Source organism: Scyliorhinus torazame, chromosome 22 (genome assembly GCF_047496885.1).
Source record: "Scyliorhinus torazame isolate Kashiwa2021f chromosome 22, sScyTor2.1, whole genome shotgun sequence".
Classification (NCBI taxonomy): domain Eukaryota; kingdom Metazoa; phylum Chordata; class Chondrichthyes; order Carcharhiniformes; family Scyliorhinidae; genus Scyliorhinus; species Scyliorhinus torazame.
The window spans coordinates 72,150,048-72,168,447 of NC_092728.1; the positions used below are offsets into that span (position 1 = coordinate 72,150,048).

General features: G+C 45.1%; 1 protein-coding gene across 2 annotated transcripts in view; it reads right to left on the reverse strand.

The window, feature by feature from the left end:
• LOC140399127 (multiple epidermal growth factor-like domains protein 9) overlaps positions 1-18,400 on the reverse strand; it is a 455,879-nt gene that overhangs the window by 15,365 nt on the left and 422,114 nt on the right. For both annotated transcript variants that reach the window (XM_072488324.1, XM_072488323.1), the window contains exon 5: positions 1,371-1,634. In XM_072488324.1, the coding sequence (XP_072344425.1) occupies positions 1,371-1,634 (264 nt within the window). The remainder of the gene's footprint in view (positions 1-1,370; positions 1,635-18,400) is intronic.

An 18,400-nucleotide genomic window follows, 5' to 3' on the forward strand; every position in this document is an offset into this window, starting at 1 on the left:
GGACGTTGATGGCGTTCATAACCAAGAGAGACATTTGACCATGTTGATTGATGGTTTATGGACTCACATGAATGATTTAGACTTATTGTTTAATCACTGTTCCCATGACTTGTATATACCTTACCTTAGCTACCTGTTTTTTGTTCAATTTTCTTAAAGTGTACAGAAAATATGAACATATTAAAAAAGGGGGATGTGATGTGGTGATGTGCAGCAATGTAAATGCATGTAGGCTAGCTGGACACTAGAGGGAGCACCAAAGACACCACACACACGCACTCAACCAATAGATCAAGTAGATAGGAAATGACCAATAGACATTCACGATACACAAGGAGGTGACACGACCACAGGGGGGGCATTACACCAACCCATATATAAAGGACACCACACACATGATCTGCCTCTTTCCAGTGGAGACAGTCAGTGAGTACAGACACCGGGTTGATTCAATCTTACACCCGCCACGTGGAATGCAGCAGCTGGTTAGTCAGTCTGGGTAGCTATAGTAGGATTAGCAGTAGTGTCGAACCCGAGTAATAGAAGTGTAAATAGTTTAATAAACGTGTTGAAGTTATCTCCACGTCTGAACCTTCCTTTGTCAAGTGCACCACAAGGAAGCCACTTATGTTATGAAATGAAAATCGCTTATTGTCACAAGTAGGCTTCACATGAAGTTACTGTGAAAAGCCCCTAGTCGCCACATTCCGGCGCCTGTTCGGGGAGGCTGTTACGGGAATTGAACCGTGCTGCTGGCCTGCCTTGGTCTGCTTTCAAAGCCAGCGATTTAGCCCTGTGCTACATACACCTACAACATAACAAATCATCCACCAATTGAATCTGTGCTATTGTACTGCCTCTTCTCCTAAAGGCATTGAAAATTAGCAAATGTCCGCCCTGCTTTCTTGTCATACACCGACAGCTTTTAGAGACAACTGAGTCAGTTGAATTGTGTGCCTGAGCCATCTAAGCACACATTCAATCATGTACTAGAGATGATGCCCAAGGGAAGCACGGTAGCACAGAACGGCAGCATGGTAGCACAGTAGTTAGCACAGTTGCCTTACAGCTCCTGGTCCCAGGTTCTATTCAGCTTGGGTCACTGTCTGAGCACGGTCTGTTCTCCCCGCATCTGCGTGAGTTTCCTCCGGGTGCTCCGGTTTCCTCCCACAGTCCGAAGATGTGCAGGTCAGGTGAATTGGCTGTGCTAAATTGCCCTTCGTGTCCAAATAAGATTAGTTGGGGTTACGGGGATAGGGTGGAGGTGTGGGGTTAGGTAGGGTGCCGGTGCAGATCCGATGGGCCAAATGGCCTCCTTCTACACTGTAAATTCTATGATTCTATGAAGTGTTTTTAAACTGGATCCTCACCTATCTGGCAGTTCCTTGCCACGGGATCGCCCACGTACCCTTCCGCACATTTCTCGCAGTTGAAGCCAGTCGTGTTTAATGTGCAGCTCAAGCAGTGCCCAGATTTAGAGTCACAAATTGGTTGCTTGCTGTTTGCGTTGGTGTTGTTGTTGCATTCACACCTCACACAGATGCTGTCTGAATTGTAGTAGCTGTCAGTGCACTCACCACAGTCGGGGCCAAAGTAGCCAGGGTTGCACTGGTCACAAACTGCCTTGCCCGACTCTGCACAAGGGGACAAAAAAGAATCAAGATTTAGCAATAAAGCTTCTTCAAGGCACAGCACTCTGTATATAACCTGCTCCATAAATTGTTTCAAAGATTTCACTTTCAACAAATGTGTTTGTAACTGATTGGGACAAGTAAACATTTTCCCAATCTGATTGTACTGGAAAGGCCACAGCGTGTTTGGTGAACAAGTATATCCAGCAATTTTATGCCAATGTTGCCACTTCTATTGATCTGTTGAATTTAACAATCACCTCAAAAGGTTCAGATATATTAAGCAAGTTTATAAATACCTAAGCAACAATAAAACTGTGGTTAAAAGTGTTATCTTTTTGGTCCTGGTTCCTGGCACTTTTCACGATTAAATCAGTACACTTTTGAAGGAGCCTCCAGGAGGCATTATCATTGCAACTGTCTTTTATTGCTTCCGCGGTGGAACACACGAGCAAACCTGGATCCTGCAATCCCATAATGCACTGGCTTGCACAGTATGGCTGGACTGCGCTTGAACCGGCAACACGGAAATTCAATTCTATTGGAGACTTTTGGTGACCCAGTGTATATCAACCTTACTTTTCTAATACTGCAGTGTCAACTTGCGGCAACACTTTGACCTATGAGTCAGAAAGTTATGAGTTCTACCTTCCAGACTTCAGGACGTAAACTAGGCCGACAATTCAGTACAGAGGGAGTGCTGCGTAGTGAGCGTTGCTGTTTTAAAAAAAAATTTTGAATACCCAATCATTATTTTTTCAATTAAGGGGCAATTCAGAATGGCCAATCCACCTAACCTACACATTTTTGGGTTGTGAGGATGAAATCCACGCATTCATGGGGAGAATGTGCAAACTCCACACGGACAGTGACCCTGGGCCGGGATTCGAACCCGGGTCCTCAGCACCGCAGTCACAGTGCTAACCACTGCACCACATGCCACCCTATGTGTTGCTGTTTTTTGAGTGAGCTGTTACATTTGGGCTTGCGTGGCATGATTTGAAGTGTAGCTCTGCTAGACATCAAGACAGATTAAGTGGTCACATTGCGTTTCCTGTTTGTAGAACCTGACTGTTCCTGCCCACAGGTTAGAGAAAGTATGCTTCAAATTTGCTGTGAAGCATTTTTACAACATCCTGAGGATATGAAAGGCACTATATAAATACAAGGTTTTGTATTGCCAAGCTGCTGATAGAGGAATCACAGAATTATACAGTGCAGAAGAGGCCCTTCGGCCATCAAGTCTTCACCGTCACTATAACAACACCTGACCTGCCTACCTAATCCCATTTGCCAGCACTTGGCCCAAGCCTTGAATGTTATGGGGAGGGATTGGGCGGAGAATTGGTTCCGACGGCAAAATCGCCGTGGGCGCCGGTTTGACACCAAATATCCATTTTCCATCACCTCGACAGCAGTGCCAATGCATTCCATAACGCACGTACAGCAAACACCGTTTGCGTATCATTAGCGGGCCCAACCCGGTATTGTCCGGGGCCTCCGCGATTCTCCGCCTCCGATGGGCTGAGTTCCTGACGGCGCATTTCACTTGTACTTTTAAAAATTGTGAAACCGGCATTGTGGCTGCTGAGGGAGAGAGAGGAGGTACGGAAAGAGTTCAACATCGCCATAGTTTGCTGACAGTTGTGCCGCTGGTCAGGGGTCTTATGGAGAGAGTTGCAGGGGGTAGCCAGGAGGTGGGCTCTGGGGTGGGGTGGATGGGCATGTAACAGCATTGCCGCAGCTGGCAAGGCAGCCATGCAGCTGCCCACACTGCTAACAGCCCACTGTGAACTTACTGCCATGGGACCTTTAGGTGCCCCTCCCCCAGGACACCCCCCTAATTGTCCTCAGGCCCCAGCCGACCCATCAGCTGTGTGCGCTTTGACACAACCAGTGCCATCTTGTTGGCTGGGATGATGTGTGTGGGGATCGGAATATGTATATGCGGTTGCAGTTTGTCAGCCTCCCGAGTGTCAATCACTGAACCCCGCACTATTTTTCATCAGAATCAATTGTGTTCCATGTGGCACCAGTGGGATCAGGCCCAGGAATACGCTGTCCTTATGAGGTGGGGTACGAGGGGCATGAGGACGCCCAATTAGTAAGTTGGGTTATAGGGTGGGGGGTCCGGAGGTCGCGATGGGGTCCAGAGATGAGGAAAGCTGAACTCTTTAATGCAGGAAATGAGCCGAAGTGCGGCCTCAATGGGCCGTTCCTTGTTGAGACCCAGAAATGAAGCAAAGTCCCGTTTAATAGCTGGGCGAAACGCCAGGCTAAACACGCCCAAAACGGGACTCTGTTTCATTTCCGTTAAATCGCGCCCAGGATATTCACTCCCTGGTGTCATTCTTCAACTGCAATATATCTAAGTAAAAATGTGAAGTTTTTTTATCTTACAAGGTCCCCCAGATGCCAAGCAACTACTGCTAATTTATTTACTCTTCATGCTGAAGTCCTCTCTAAACACAATAGAAATACAATTGGAACTCAACCAACCCTCACACAAACACCTTTATCCAGCATGTTTGTAGGTTTTACCCTTCCTCACAAAGAAACATTAAATTAAACTCACTTAAAACTATATCTTATTTCTAATGTTTACCAATACAAATCCCTGAAAGCTACCTCTGTTTTCCTAACAACCACATATGGGACAGTTGGAATATGAGTTTAATAGACTCAGCGGGAAAGCAGACTAAGATGTTGGGTTCTTGGTCGTGTGTATCCCAATTGTGTGCAGTTCACCATGCTTCCAGTCATCATCCAGTTTGACTCCAGCTGACCTTATTAACCTCGACCTTCAAAAATGCCCCTTGGCGCATCATTATTAATGTAGGGTTCTACTGAAAGTGTGCAGAAAATTAAATATCTGACATAAATCTGTGCTAATTAAAATTTTCAACACAAATTTAATACTTCATGGAGAGCAATAAATTAAGCCAATTGACATGATCAAAAAACAAAGTGCAGTGCATCATACTGCAGGTGAAGGTTACAGAGGGAGATAGAAAATGGGTGACCAAAAGACAGAACAAGAGTAGGAAGGCAGTTCAGGTGTCCCATGCGGTCATTTCCCTGCAAAACAGATATACCGCTTTGGATACTATTGAGGGAGATGGCTCACCAGGGGAAGGCAGCAGCAGCCAGGTTCACGGCACCGTGGCTGGCTCTGCTGCGTAGGTGGGCAGGAAGAAGAATGGCAGGGCTATAGTGATAGGGGACTCAATCGTAAGGGGAATAGATAGGCGGTTCTGCGGATGCAATTGAGACTCCAGGATGGTATGTTGCCTCCCTGGTGCAAGAGTCAAGGATGTCTCGGAGCGGCTGCAGGACATTCTGGGCGGGGGGAGGGTGAACAGCCAGCTGTCGTGGTGCACATAGGCACCAACGATATAGGTAAAAAACGGGCCGAGGTCCTACAAGCTGAATTCAGGGAGTTAGGAGTTAAACTAAAAAGTAGGACCTCAAAGGTAGTAATCTCAGGATTGCTACCAGTGCCACGAGCTAGTCAGAGTAGGAATGTCAGGATAGATAGGATGAATGCATGGCTCAATAGATGGTGCAAGAGGGAGGGATTCAAATTCCTGGGGCATTGGAACCGGTTATGGGGGAAATGGACCAGTACAAACCAGACGGTCTGCACCTGGGCAGGACTGGAACCGATGTCCTAGGGGGGGTGCTTGCTAGGCCTGTTGGGGAGGGTTTAAACTAATATAGCAGGGGGATGGGAACCGATGCAGGAAGTTGGAAGGTAGTAAAACAGGGACAGAAATCATCGTGAATGACTATGATTTAGTGGCTATTACTGAAACATGGTTAAAGGATGGTCACGACTGGGAGTTAAATATCCGAGGGTGTCAAACTATTCGGAAGGACAGAGTGGATGCTAAGGTGTAGCTCTGTTATTTCTGGATGACATCCGGGCAATAGTAAGGGATGACATCGGTGCTATGGAGGATAAGGTTGAGTCCATTTGGGTGGAAATCAGGAATAGTAAGGCGAAAAAGTCACTATAGGAGTAGTCTATAGGCCACCAAATAGTAACATTATGGTGGGGCAGGCAATAAACAAAGAAATAACGGATGCATGTAGAAATGGTACAGCAGTTATCATGGGGGATTTTAATCTACATGTCGATTGGTTTAACAAGGTCGGTCAAGACAGCCTTGAGGAGGAGTTTATAGAATGTATCCGCAATAGTTTCCTAGAACAGTATGTAATGGAACCTACGAGGGAACAAGCGGTCCTAGATCTGGTCGTGTGTAATGAGACAGGATTGATTCATGATCTCATAGTTCGGGATCCTCTCGGAAGGAGCGATCACAATTTGGTGGAATTTAAAATACAGATGGAGGGTGAGAAGGTAAAATCAAACACTAGTGTTTTGTGCTTAAAAAACGGATATTACAATGGGATGAGAGAAGAACTACCTAAGGTAGACTGGGAGCAAAGACTTTAAGACTTTATGGTGAAACAGTTGAGGAACAGTAGAGAGCATTCCAAGCGATTTTTCACAGTGCCTAGCAAAGGTTTATACCAACAAAAAGAAAGGACGGTAGAAAGAGGGAAAATCGACCATGGATATCTGAGGAAATAAGGGAGAGTATCAAATCGAAAGAAAAAACAGACAAAGTGGCAAAATTAGTGGGAGACTAGAGCACTGGGAAATCTTTAGGGGGCAACAGACAGATACTAAAAAAGCTATAAAGAGTAAGATAGATTATGAGAGTGAACTTGCTCAGAATGTAAAAACAGATAGTAAAAGTTTCTACAAATATATAAAACAAAAAAGAGTGGCTAAGGTAAATATTGGTCCTTTAGAGGATGAGAAGGTCGATTTAATAATGGGAGATGAGGAAATGGCTGAGGAACTGAACAGTGGAAGACACAAATAACATGCCAGTTACTGATAGAAATGAGGCTATGACAGGTGAAGACCTTGAGAAGATTGTTATCACCAAGGAGGTACTAATGGGCAAGCTCATGGGGCTAAAGGTAGACAAGTCCCCTGGCCCTGATGGAATGCATCCCAGTGCTAAAAGAGATGCCTAGGGAAATTGCAAATGCACTAGTGATAATTTACCAAAATTCACTAGACTCTGGGGTGGTCCCGGCGGATTGGAAATTAGCAAACGTGACACCACTGTTTAAAAAAGGAGGTAGGCAGAAAGCGGGTAATTATAGGCCAGTGAGCTTAACTTGGGTAGTAGGGAAGATGCTGGAATCTATCATCAAGGAAGAAATAGCGAGGCATCTGGATGGAAATTGTCCCAATTGCAGACGCAGCATAGGTTCATAAAGGGCAGGTCGTGCCTAACTAATTTAGTGGAATTTTGTGAGGACATTACCAGTGCGGTAGATAATGGGGAGCCAATGGATGCGATATATCTGGATTTCCAGAAAGCCTTTGACAAGGTGCCACACAAAAGGTTGCTGCATAAGATAAGGATGCATGGCATTCAGGGTAAAGTAGTAGCATGGATAGAGGATTAGTTAATTAATAGAAAGCAAAGAGTGGGGATTAATGGGTGTTTCTCTGGTTAGCAATCAGTAGCTCATGGTGTCCCTCAGGGATCAGTGTTGGGCCCACAATTGTTCACAATTTACATAGATGATTTGGAGTTGGGGACCAAGGCAATGTGTCCAAGTTTGCAGACGACACTAAGATGAGTGGTAAAGCAAAAAGTACAGAGGATACTGGAAGTCTGCAGAGGGATTTGGATAGGTTAAGTGAATGGGCTAGGGTCTGGCAGATGGAATACAATGTTGACAAATGTGAGGTTATCCATTTTGGTAGGAATAACAGCAAAAGGGATTATTATTTAAATGATAAAATATTAAAACATGCTGCTGTGCAGTGAGACTTGGGTGTGCTAGTGCATGAGGCGAAAAAAGTTGGTTTACAGATGCAACAGGTGATTAAGAAAGCAAATGGAATTTTGTCCTTCATTGCTAGAGGGATGGAGTTTAAGACTAGGGAGGTTATGCTACAATTGTATAAGTAGTTAGTGAGGCCACACCTGGAGTATTGTGTTCAGTTTTGGTATCCTTACTTGAGAAAGGACGTACTGGCGCTGGAGGGTGTGCAGAGGAGATTCACTAGGTTAATCCCAGGGCTGAAGGGGTTGGATTACAAGGAGATGTTGAGTAGACTGGGACTGTACTGGTTGGAATTTAGAAGGATGCGGGGGATCTTATAGAAACATATAAAATTATGAAGGGAATAGATAGGACAGATGCGGGCAGGTTGTTTCCACTGACGGGTGAAAGCAGAACTAGGGGGCATAGCCTCAAAATAAGGGGAAATAGATTTAGGACTGAGCTTAGGAGGAACTTCTTCACCCAAAGGGTTGTGAATCTATGGAATTCCTTGCGCAGTGAAGCAGTTGAGACTCCTTCATTAAATGTTTTTAAGATAGAGATAGATAGTTTTTTGAAGAATAAAGGGATTAAAGGTTATGGTGTTCGGGCCGGAAAGTGAAGCTGAGTCCACAAAAGATCAGCCATGATCTCATTGAATGGCGGAGCAGGCTCAAGGGGCCAGATGGCCTACTCTTGCTCCTAGTTCTTATATCAGACTCTGGCTTGTGGGAAAGCGATGGGCTAAAAATAGATGAACTTCCAGGAGCAAGTTTAATTTTTATGGTTACTGATGTTCAAAATATCGGGCAGCGCGGTAGCACAGTGATTAGCACTGTTGCTTCACAACGCCAGGGTCCCATGTTCGAATCCCGGCTTGGGTCACTGTCTGTGTGGAGCCTGCATGTTCTCCCCATGTCGGCATGGGTTTCCTCCGGGTGCTCTGGTTTCCTCCCACAAGTCCCAAAAGACGTGCTTGTTAGGTGAATTGGACATTCTGAATTCTCCCTCAGTGTATTGTGACTAGGGGCTATTCACAGTAACTTCATTGCAGTGTTAATGCAAGCCTACTTGTGACACTAATAAAGATTATTATTATTATTATTACAATACACTCCTTCAGTCTAATAATAGCTCTTATCCTGATAAGCAGCACTGTTTTGTAGATTTGAAAGCCACCTTTCTGTCTCCATACATTCACTCCTGTCATGTTAACAGATACTGCAAATCTCTATTGATTTTTAAAATCATTAGGTGGTAGAAATTACCGAAAAATTCGGCCCTCCAAGCTCCACTTTAAAAAAAAAAAATACTCATGTAAGTTCGAAGTTCTTGTGTGAATTAATCCTAGATCTTGGGACGAATATATTATGCCAAGCTGACACGGAGGAATCTCAGATATATGCTGCTACAGATTTTAAAAGACCAGCTAATTGCAGGCAGCCATTCGTACCTCAAAGTCAGTCTGAGCATTCGGTAACTGACATTGCCAAATATGCATAATTGTATCCTATTTCAGAACTCTTAAGAGCCAATCAGCTGTTAATGACTGAATGTCAGAGGAGTCAAGTTATTGCAAAGCCACTTCTTTCAAAAATGGATATTCAACAAAAAAAAAATTGGAAATAGTGCATTTTAAAAAACGGAAAGCAATCTTTATTGAACACCGGTTGACATTTTAAGCTTATCGCACAGAGCACACTGGAGGATTAACACTCGGCTGAAGGATAAGGCTGTACTTGTAAATGACTTCAGTAAAACAAAATTGACACATAGGAAAGACATGGACAAATCTTGGGGTTAAGCTGCAACTACGTTCAATTATTGGAATGCAGAATTTTGCACTGATTCGCTTCATTTAGATTTGAAGAATGGTGCTGTTTTCACTGCTTTTAGTACTGAAGATCCTGTTGTGATGAAATCTAAAATGGGGTCCAAGAAATTTGTGATGTTGTGTTTTGTGCATATCTCATTCCCCAGGTTTTTCCCCCACTCGAGTGGTGGCAAATGATGGAGTACAATTTCCAGACTTGCCAACATGCCTCAGACAAAGCTTGTCTCAAATGGGCTTGGGCAGTGAGGCAGAGATTTCTGGTGTCGTGTTAGGTACACTGGTATAACACTGGCTGCAACAGGATGCAGCTTAGATCGAAAAGATACTCTAGACCTTGAAGTTCGTTCAATCAGGTTTATTGAACTAATAGCACAGTTCGACTCTCTGCTAACTTAAGTGTGGTTACTCTGTCTGACTGAACCAGACTATCTCTTAGCCACGTGTTGGAGGTGTGAGATTGTAACAACACCTTTGCCTGACTCTCTAGAGTTCATCAGTGGAACGAGGCGGAGTGTGAGTGCCTCGTGTCTTTTATAGTCAGACCCCACCCCTGAGTGTCCTGCCTGCTTATTGGTCATGTCCTGTTCTCTGTGTCCATTAGCTGCTTGTCTCTGTCTGCCTGTATATCATTATGTGTGTGTCTGCATATCATGACATCTGGGTTGCGTGAAATTTTGAATGTCGGGTAGAGGGGTGATTGGCCACCGGCTTGATCTAAAGTGGTCTCATCTGACATAATTGTTGGTGGGGGGAGGGGGGGGTGGAGAGCTGGGTAAGAGCATGATTTGAATACTTGAAGCAAACTCAAAACATTACTGCCAATGATGTCGAGTTCCACCCGTGAAGAAGGGTGACACGTGGGAAACGGAATTGGCGACATTGGAAAAGGTATACTGTTGCAGAATTTAAAGGACTACAACAGCCTAAGGGGGAATCAATGAGAAGGACCGACTGGAAAAAGAACACAAATGGCTATGAGCGCTGGGGGTGAGAAGAGAGCACCCAGGATTATGAATGCAGTTGTGGATGTGTTGGTGCAACGCCAGATAGAGGTAGGAGGCCCTTCCCAAGTTGAGCTGCTCGAGGACAGTGAAAGGAGGTGACTCGGGCAGACACTATAAATACTAACAGCAACCTTCCAGCACATTAATAATAGTTAACCTTTTCTTAGATCGACTCTAATTAATCATCCTCTGCTTGGAGGCATTCTTCAAACATTTGTCCTTTAAACTTCAGTCAATGAATGTGCTTAGGTGAGACAGGCCAACCATTGGAACTTGCTGCGGTTTGAAGCTTCCTCCACACAGCTGATAGCCACTCGGCTGGATAAACAATTCTGTGACGGCCGACCCTTCTCTTTGTCAGCTGATGCGAAGGTATCACTGGTTTTCTGGAGTGAACTCGATCACTTGAAACTAAGCTGTGATTAACCCAATGTCACTTGCAACTGGACTGAAAGAATCTAATCGTATCTGGGTTGCACCACTTACGAAACCACTACACAATCCTCACCTTTACAATTAATTTGAGCGTGAATATTTTGAATCCATTTTTTAAACATTTAAAGCTTTTCTCCCTTCAGAAGAATCTATTGAAAGTCTCTCAGACATGTATTTTTTTTTATTGCTGCTGGCAAAGTGAAGGCTGTGGTGCTCATGTAGATTACGCAGGTCAAAGGTGCCTCATTTTTCTGAGCTAAATTTGGATGTCTCATGCGGGGAACTGCGAGAATAATTTGAACTGGGATGAAAAATCAAAACAGGATTTTTTTTTTTCTTTTTCATTTGTTTGGAACAGTTAGTTCCAAATATGCTATCGATTCCTCCGATTTCCGTTTGTAAAATACCATAATTATAATTTCCAGAACATTTGGAGGTGTATTTAAAAAATGCAATTAAGTGGAGCTCGAGGGAGAAAGGAATAGAGGAGGAATATGCCGATCAGGTTGACTCAGAAATAAATACGGTGGGTTGCCACTTATTTTAAATGAGCTAATAATCCTTACTAAAGTGGTGGAGAATAATTCACACAACATAACTTGAAAGTCTTTTTTTGGTATGCCAGACATTTTGGACTCTTATCCTATCTCTATCAGTTGTGTTGATTTAAAGACTGGCTTGAGAGTGTAGTGGCGGGACAGATATAATTGAGCCACCAGCCCTTTTTAAATAGCTCCTGGTGAATAATAGTGCTGATGGAAGCAAGAAAGAAGGTAACCCACAGATTAGCGCTATCTGACATGAATGGCGCCTTGCATGAAGAAATTTGGCAATGGGTGTTGTGGGAGAGGTATTGATGCGAGATGAAGGCAATGGCGATTGTGGGGGAGATGTTGACATGAGACGAAAGCTAATACTCCATAAAATTAGAAGTAAGGATTTCTCCTAATGGGAACTAAACTTGATGAGCCCAATACCTCCCCACTGAACATTTTCTTGCATTTTATTATCTCGTAAATCTTTTGTAGTCATCAGCTGCACTGAAAGGCATTCAGCATTTTTTAGTTAGTTCACATCTCTTTTGTGTTTAACCATCACTGTCGTTGTTTTTCGTTTCTCCTCGGTGAGCAACCATTCACTGCGGTTTATGTGACACATTCAAAATGGAATTCGATGATGATGCCAGCTTCACTATTCATTCATTACCATAAGGCACAAAAGTGGCACTGCATCTTATGGCTCCTGCTTTCTTGACTTTTGTTAGAAATAGAATAGAAATCATAGATTCCCTACAGTGCAGAAAGAGTACATTCGGCCCATCGAGTCTGCACCAGTCCTTGGAAAGAGCACCCTACTTAAGCCCACACTTCACCCTATCCCTGTAACGTAGTAACCCCTCCAAACCTTTTTGACACTCGGGGGCAACTTAGCATGGCCACTCTACCTAACCTGCACATCTTTGGACTGTGGGAGGAACCCACACAGATACGGGGAGAACGCCCAAACACCACACACTCACCCGAGGCTGGAATTGAAACCGGGACCGTGGAGCTGTGAGGTAGAAGTGCAAACCACTGTGCCACCGTGGCACTGCCAATTTGTAGTGCATCTCCCAAGGTATTGTTTACAGGACTGAGGCAGGGATAAGGCTGAGGGGTGGGGGATGGGGGTCTCTGTTAAACAAGGTGAAGCTCAGCTAAAATATTTGGAACAGGTTGCTCCTTTTTGACACATTGAAGTGCTCCAGAAATGAAAGAATGGGCCCGTGTTTGAATTCTCCGCCTCCCCAGCCACGTGTTTCTAGGCAGTGCTCCATCGCTGACAGCGGGATTTTCCATTCCCGCCGCTGGCCAATGGGACTTCCCACTGTAGGCATCCGACAGGGTGAAGAATTCACCCTGGTGTATTTCACGATTTCATGTAGATCCATGTAGATGGAAAGCATATAGGCAGTGTGTACAATGGGACACAAAAATAATTCAAGATAAATGTAGGGCTGGATTCTTCGCAGCCCGATGCCGAAATCGCGGCCTCTGGAGGGGCGGAGAATCCATTTCCCCACACTGATTCGGGACTGGCGCCGGTTCCCCAATTCTGCGAGCCCTGAAAAGCGGCATACTCTGGGAGTATGCCTCGCTGTCTAGCACCAACCTCGGGCCATTGCTGGAGGCCCGCCACGCCATTCTCCGCACCTGACCGGCCGAAGTGGATCTAATATGGTCCAGCCAGTCGGGATAAGCGTGGCGGCTGCGGACTCAGTCTGCGGCCGCCCTGGACAGGGCCGATTGGAGGGCGGGGGGGGGGGCCTTATACTCGGCCGGGCAATGTTTGGGCGGGCGGTCAGGGTCGGGTGCGCGGCCGATCAGGGGGTCTATTTTCAGTCCAGTTCCGCAGTCTGAGTCTGCCATGGAGCACGGCGCAGCCACTGGAGGCCGCCACCATGCGACTGTGTGACCTCCGACCCGGACGTGCGGGGGCCCATTTCTGCAGCGAAAGCTGCTAGATTTACGCCGGGTCCCTGCTAGTCCCCTAGAGGGCTAGGAATATGTGGCCCTGTCATGCCAGTTTTTCCTGCATGAAAGTCCATAGTTTTGACCCCGACGTGGGGACATAGTCACAAAAACAGAGAATCCAGCCCTTACTTTTTGCAAATAATCTTAGTTATAGGGGAGGAGTACCCGTGTTGTTGTGAAGGATTTTGTGTAATGCAATAGGGCCATAATGAAAGATTATAAGGATAAAAAAGTTATTTTCTGATAAATGAGAGCTTAAACAGTTTAAAAGATTAATTTTTTCTGCAGGTCAGAAACAGTTGAAAACATCCTGACAAGTTGAGGCTAGGGTGATCTTAACAACAATGAGGATCCTTTGAGAAGAAAACAACTTTCCTAATGTTCAGGATACAGCATAATCGGAATGCCGGAACGGAAGATATAGGAGAGGCCCTAAATGAATACTTTTCTTCAGTGTTCACAAAGGAGAGGGGCCATGTTGTTGAGGAGGATAGTGCGATACAGGCTGGTAGGCTGGAGGAGGTAGATATTCGGAAGGAAGATGTGTTAGAAATTTTGAGAAGGCTGAGGATAAGATAAGTCCCCTGGGCCTGTAGGATATATCCTAGGATTCTTTGGGAGGCGAGGGATGAGACTGCAGAGCCTTTGGCTTTGATCTTTATGTCCTCACTGTCTACAGGAATAGTGCCAGAAGACTGGAGAGAGGCGAATGTTGTCCCCTTGTTCAAGAAAGGGAATAGGTATAACCCTGGGAATTATAGGCCGGTTAGTCTCACTTCGGTCATAGGTAAATTATTGGAAAGGGTCCTGAGTGATACGATTTCTGATCATTTGGAAAGATACAGCTTAATCCAGGATAGTCAGAAGGGATTTGTGAGGGGTAAGTCTTGCCTCACAAGTTTGATGGTCTTCTTTGAGGAGATAACTAAGTACATAGATGAAGGTAGAGCAGTTGATGTCGTATACATGGATTTTAGTAAGGCGTTTGATAAGATGCCCCATGGTCGGCTCATGCAGAAAGTAAGGTGGCATGGCATAGAGGGAAATTTGGCCCATTGGATCAGTAACTGGCTATCACATAGAAGACAGAGGGTGGTGGTAGATGGTAAATTTTCATCCTGGAGCCCAGTCACCAGTGGTGTACCACAGGGATCAGTGCTGGGTCCTCTGCTATTTGTGATTTTTATCAATGACTTGGAAGATGGAGTTGAAGGTTGGGTTAGTAAATTTGCTGATGACACCAAGGTTGGTGGAGTAGTGGATAATGTGGAGGGATGTTGTAGGCTGCAAAGAGACATTGATAGGATACAGAGCTGGGCTGAAAAGTGGCAGATGGAGTTTAACCCTGATAAGTGTGAGGTGATTCATTTTGGTAGGACAAATTTGAATGTGGATTACAGGGTTAACGGCAGGGTTCTGAAGAACGTGGAGGAGCAGAGAGATCTCAGAGTTCATGTCCATAGATCTCTGAAAGTTGCCACCCAAGTGGATAGAGCCGTGAAGAAAGCCTATAGTGTGTTAGCATTTATTAACAGGGGGATTGAGTTTAAGAGCCGTGAGGTTATGCTGCAACCGTATAAGACCTTGGTTAGATCACATTTGTAGTATTGCGTGCAGTTCTGGTCACCTTATTATAGGAAGGATGTGGAAGCATTGGAAAGGGTGCAAAGGAGATTTACCAGGATGCTGCCTGGATTGGAGGGTAGGCCTTATGAGGAAAGGTTGAGGGAGCTAGAGCTTTTCGCACTGGAGCAAAGGAGGATGAGAGGTGACTTAATTGAGGTGTATAAGATAATGAGAGGGGTAGATAGAGTGGACGTTCAGCGACCTTTTCCTTGAGTGGATGTAGCTGTTACAAGGGGACATAACTATAAGGTTCATGGTGGAAGATATAGGAGGGATGTCAGAGGTAGGTTCTTTACTCAGAGTGGTTGGGGCGTGGAATGGACTGCCTGCTGTGATAGTGGAGTCGGACACTTTCGGAACTTTCAATCGGTTATTGGATAGGCAGAGGGAGTGCACTAGAATGATTGGGAGTAGGTTGATTTGATCTTAGTTTCAGACTAGTTCGGCACAACATCGTGGGCCGAAGGGCCTGTACTGTGCTGTACAGTTCTATGTCCTATGATAAAGAGACCCACACTCAACTGGGAACTTTTCCAATGTTCCTAGATCCATGTTGTGACATGTTAAGAAGCAGGCCTGTGACTAAGGTTAAAAACAAACCTGACCAATACAGTCCTCACAAGCTTGGATTCCCCTGAATCAAAGGGGCCCATAACTTGCTGAGAATTGCCAGTCATATAAATCCTCTTAGAATAAGAGGCTATCTTTCCAGAAAAATTAACAGCTGTCAATACCAAATTTGGATGAAGCCTGAGTGACCTGATTACAATTGAGGCGACCCCTATAGGTAAGAAACCAGTGACGCAGCCCAAGAGACACTAAGCGCGCGATGCAATCAAAACAAAAGATTCCGAGAGCTAGGAACAACCCTGCTACCTAACAGCACTTTATTTTTTGTGCCTCAGCGGGGAACGCCCCTCAGGCTGCACTTAGCGTCATTTCCTCCGATAGACATTTCCAGCGGGTGGAGCTCCTCAGTGCAGGAAGAGATCTCTCGACCCCGTGACGCAACTCCCGGAACCCACCCCAACGTCTCAACTCACTTATACGGGGGTCATCAAGCCCCCTCCCCCCCTCCCAACAATCCCCTCATATGGGCAGGGCACCCCTGGGCCTGATCCTAGCATGGGCAAAATGCCAGTCTGTGTGCCCAGGTAGTGCCAGGCTGGCACCGGAATAGCGCTGCCAGGGTGGCACTGCTAGGGTGCCAGTCTGGCAGTGCCAAGGTGTCCAGGCAACACCAGCAGTGCCAGGGTGCCATCCTGCCCAGAGGCCAACCACACATATGCCTCTGATCGCCTGGGGGACCCCACCAAGAAACCCTTCCGCGTGGTTCCCATTTGTGGGGACCAGTACTGAACGGCGCTCAGCTGGGGACTCCTCAATGAGGCAAGTAGATGCCAGGTGGCCACTAGATCTGGCGTGAGCACAGCGAAGTAGGTCCTTAAACTCACATCCGTGCGAGACTGGGTCCCGCCCATTGCGACCGGTAGAAGTGTTGAAAGTAAACTGAAAGACGGTCAGATTTGTTTAGCTTAGTCGTCCCTCAGGGGATAAAGGTAAATGGTCCTTAAATATTTGATTAATATCCTACCTTAAAATATTGCAACAATAGTCATTTGTTGCAATACATAACTGGAGGATTGCTGAAACTAGAGACATGTCGAAGTTTCTTGTTTTGCATTTGTCAGCACACTTCTAGAAACCAATACAAAGGATTATGGTTTAAAGGATTAATGATGACCATTAAACCATTATCTGTTGTCGTAAAAACCCATCCACTTTACTAAATGTCCTTTAGGGAAGGAAATCTGCCACTCTTCTCTGGTCTGGCCTAAATATAACTCCAGATCTACAACAATGTAGTTGACTCTTAAATGCCCTCTGAAGTGGCCTACTCAGTTCAAGGGCAATAAATGCCAGGAGCAGTCCCGGGCATACCCAAAAATGCGATATTATCCTGGTGAAGCTACAACACAGGACAACTTGCATGCCAAGCAACATAAGTAGCAAGTGATAGACAGATCGAAACAATTCCCACAACCAACAGACCAGATCTGAGCTCTGCAGTCCTACCACATCCAGTTCTAAATGGTGGTGGATGATTAAACAACTCACTGGAGGAGGATAATCCACAAATATCACCCATCCTCAATGATGGGAGAGCGCAGCGCATCAGTGCAAAAACTAAGGCTGAAGCATTCACACCAATCTTTAGCCAATCGATGATCTGTCTCTGGAGGCCCCCACCAACACATGCACCTTCTAGAAGGACAAGGACAGCAGACACATGAGACATCACCATCTGGATGTTCCCCTCCAAGCCACACACCATCCTGACTTGGAGACATATCATGATTCCTTCACTGTAAATGGGATCAAAATCCTGGAACTCCCTCCTTAGAGCACTGTGGGTGTACCCACCCCTGAGGTGTAGTGACCCTCAGGTCAAATCACCACCAGTCAGCTTATGGTCCTCGGGGACTGTGGGGACTTTTCATTTCATTTCACACACATAGCCAGCAACGGTTCACGAAGGTAGCTCACCACCACCTTTTTATTTGTTTTACTCAGTTGTTCATTTCAAATCTTTGGGTAATGTTACCCAATACCGTGGCTACATTGTTTATTTTTCTATTGTATTTAAATTTGTCATCAGCAACTTAAAAGTTAAACACCAACATCTGAAACAGCCCTATCTGTGAAGAAAGGTTACCCAGGATACAGAGCTGATCGACAGAAATATCATTAATTGAGGCATCTATCATTGATTCATTCCCGAGCCAAGCACAAAAGATCAGACGAGGCAATGGTATGATCACGGTTTTAGTTAAAAACTCCTGGAGGCTGCGAGGTTGAAGAAGAAAATGTTATTTTCAGAGCTGTCTTATTCTGTATTTTTTGCCAATTCACTTGTGCAAGCCAACAATATTGATAAGAGGCTGAGGGGCATAACAGGGTCGTCTATATTCAAGAAAATCTCAAGTGTAAATTGAAGCAATCCTAAAATCCTTCTAGCTAGGTTACAGACACAAGCACTGTGGAGAAACAAATCGATCCGCTAAGTAAAGCAAATCATTCCGTTAGGCGCTGCAGGTTATGCGATTCATATCCCAATACAGCGAGGTGTTGGTTCCACAGTCTGGCTTCAAATAAACCCATGCATCATTTCAGAGCCTTGTGCTTTACCCTTGCAGTCACTGTAGAATTTCACAAATAAATAAGTGCAAAAGGTTGGTGGACTAAAGGATAAACACCCAGATCACAATTCAGATCCTTTCCATTTCGACATTTGGACCTTGTCAACACAGCATTACTGAAAGCATTAGAAATGGATTGTTCGGTACCAAAAATGTAAAAATCGAGAAGCAAGCTTGAAAGGAATCCATTTTAGGGCCACGTTTGCAAAAATAAGCCCTTCAGCTCCTCTTAATATCAAGACTACTTCACTTACTGGCTGCCTCTTAGCACTGACCTTACCCCTTAAATAGCTGT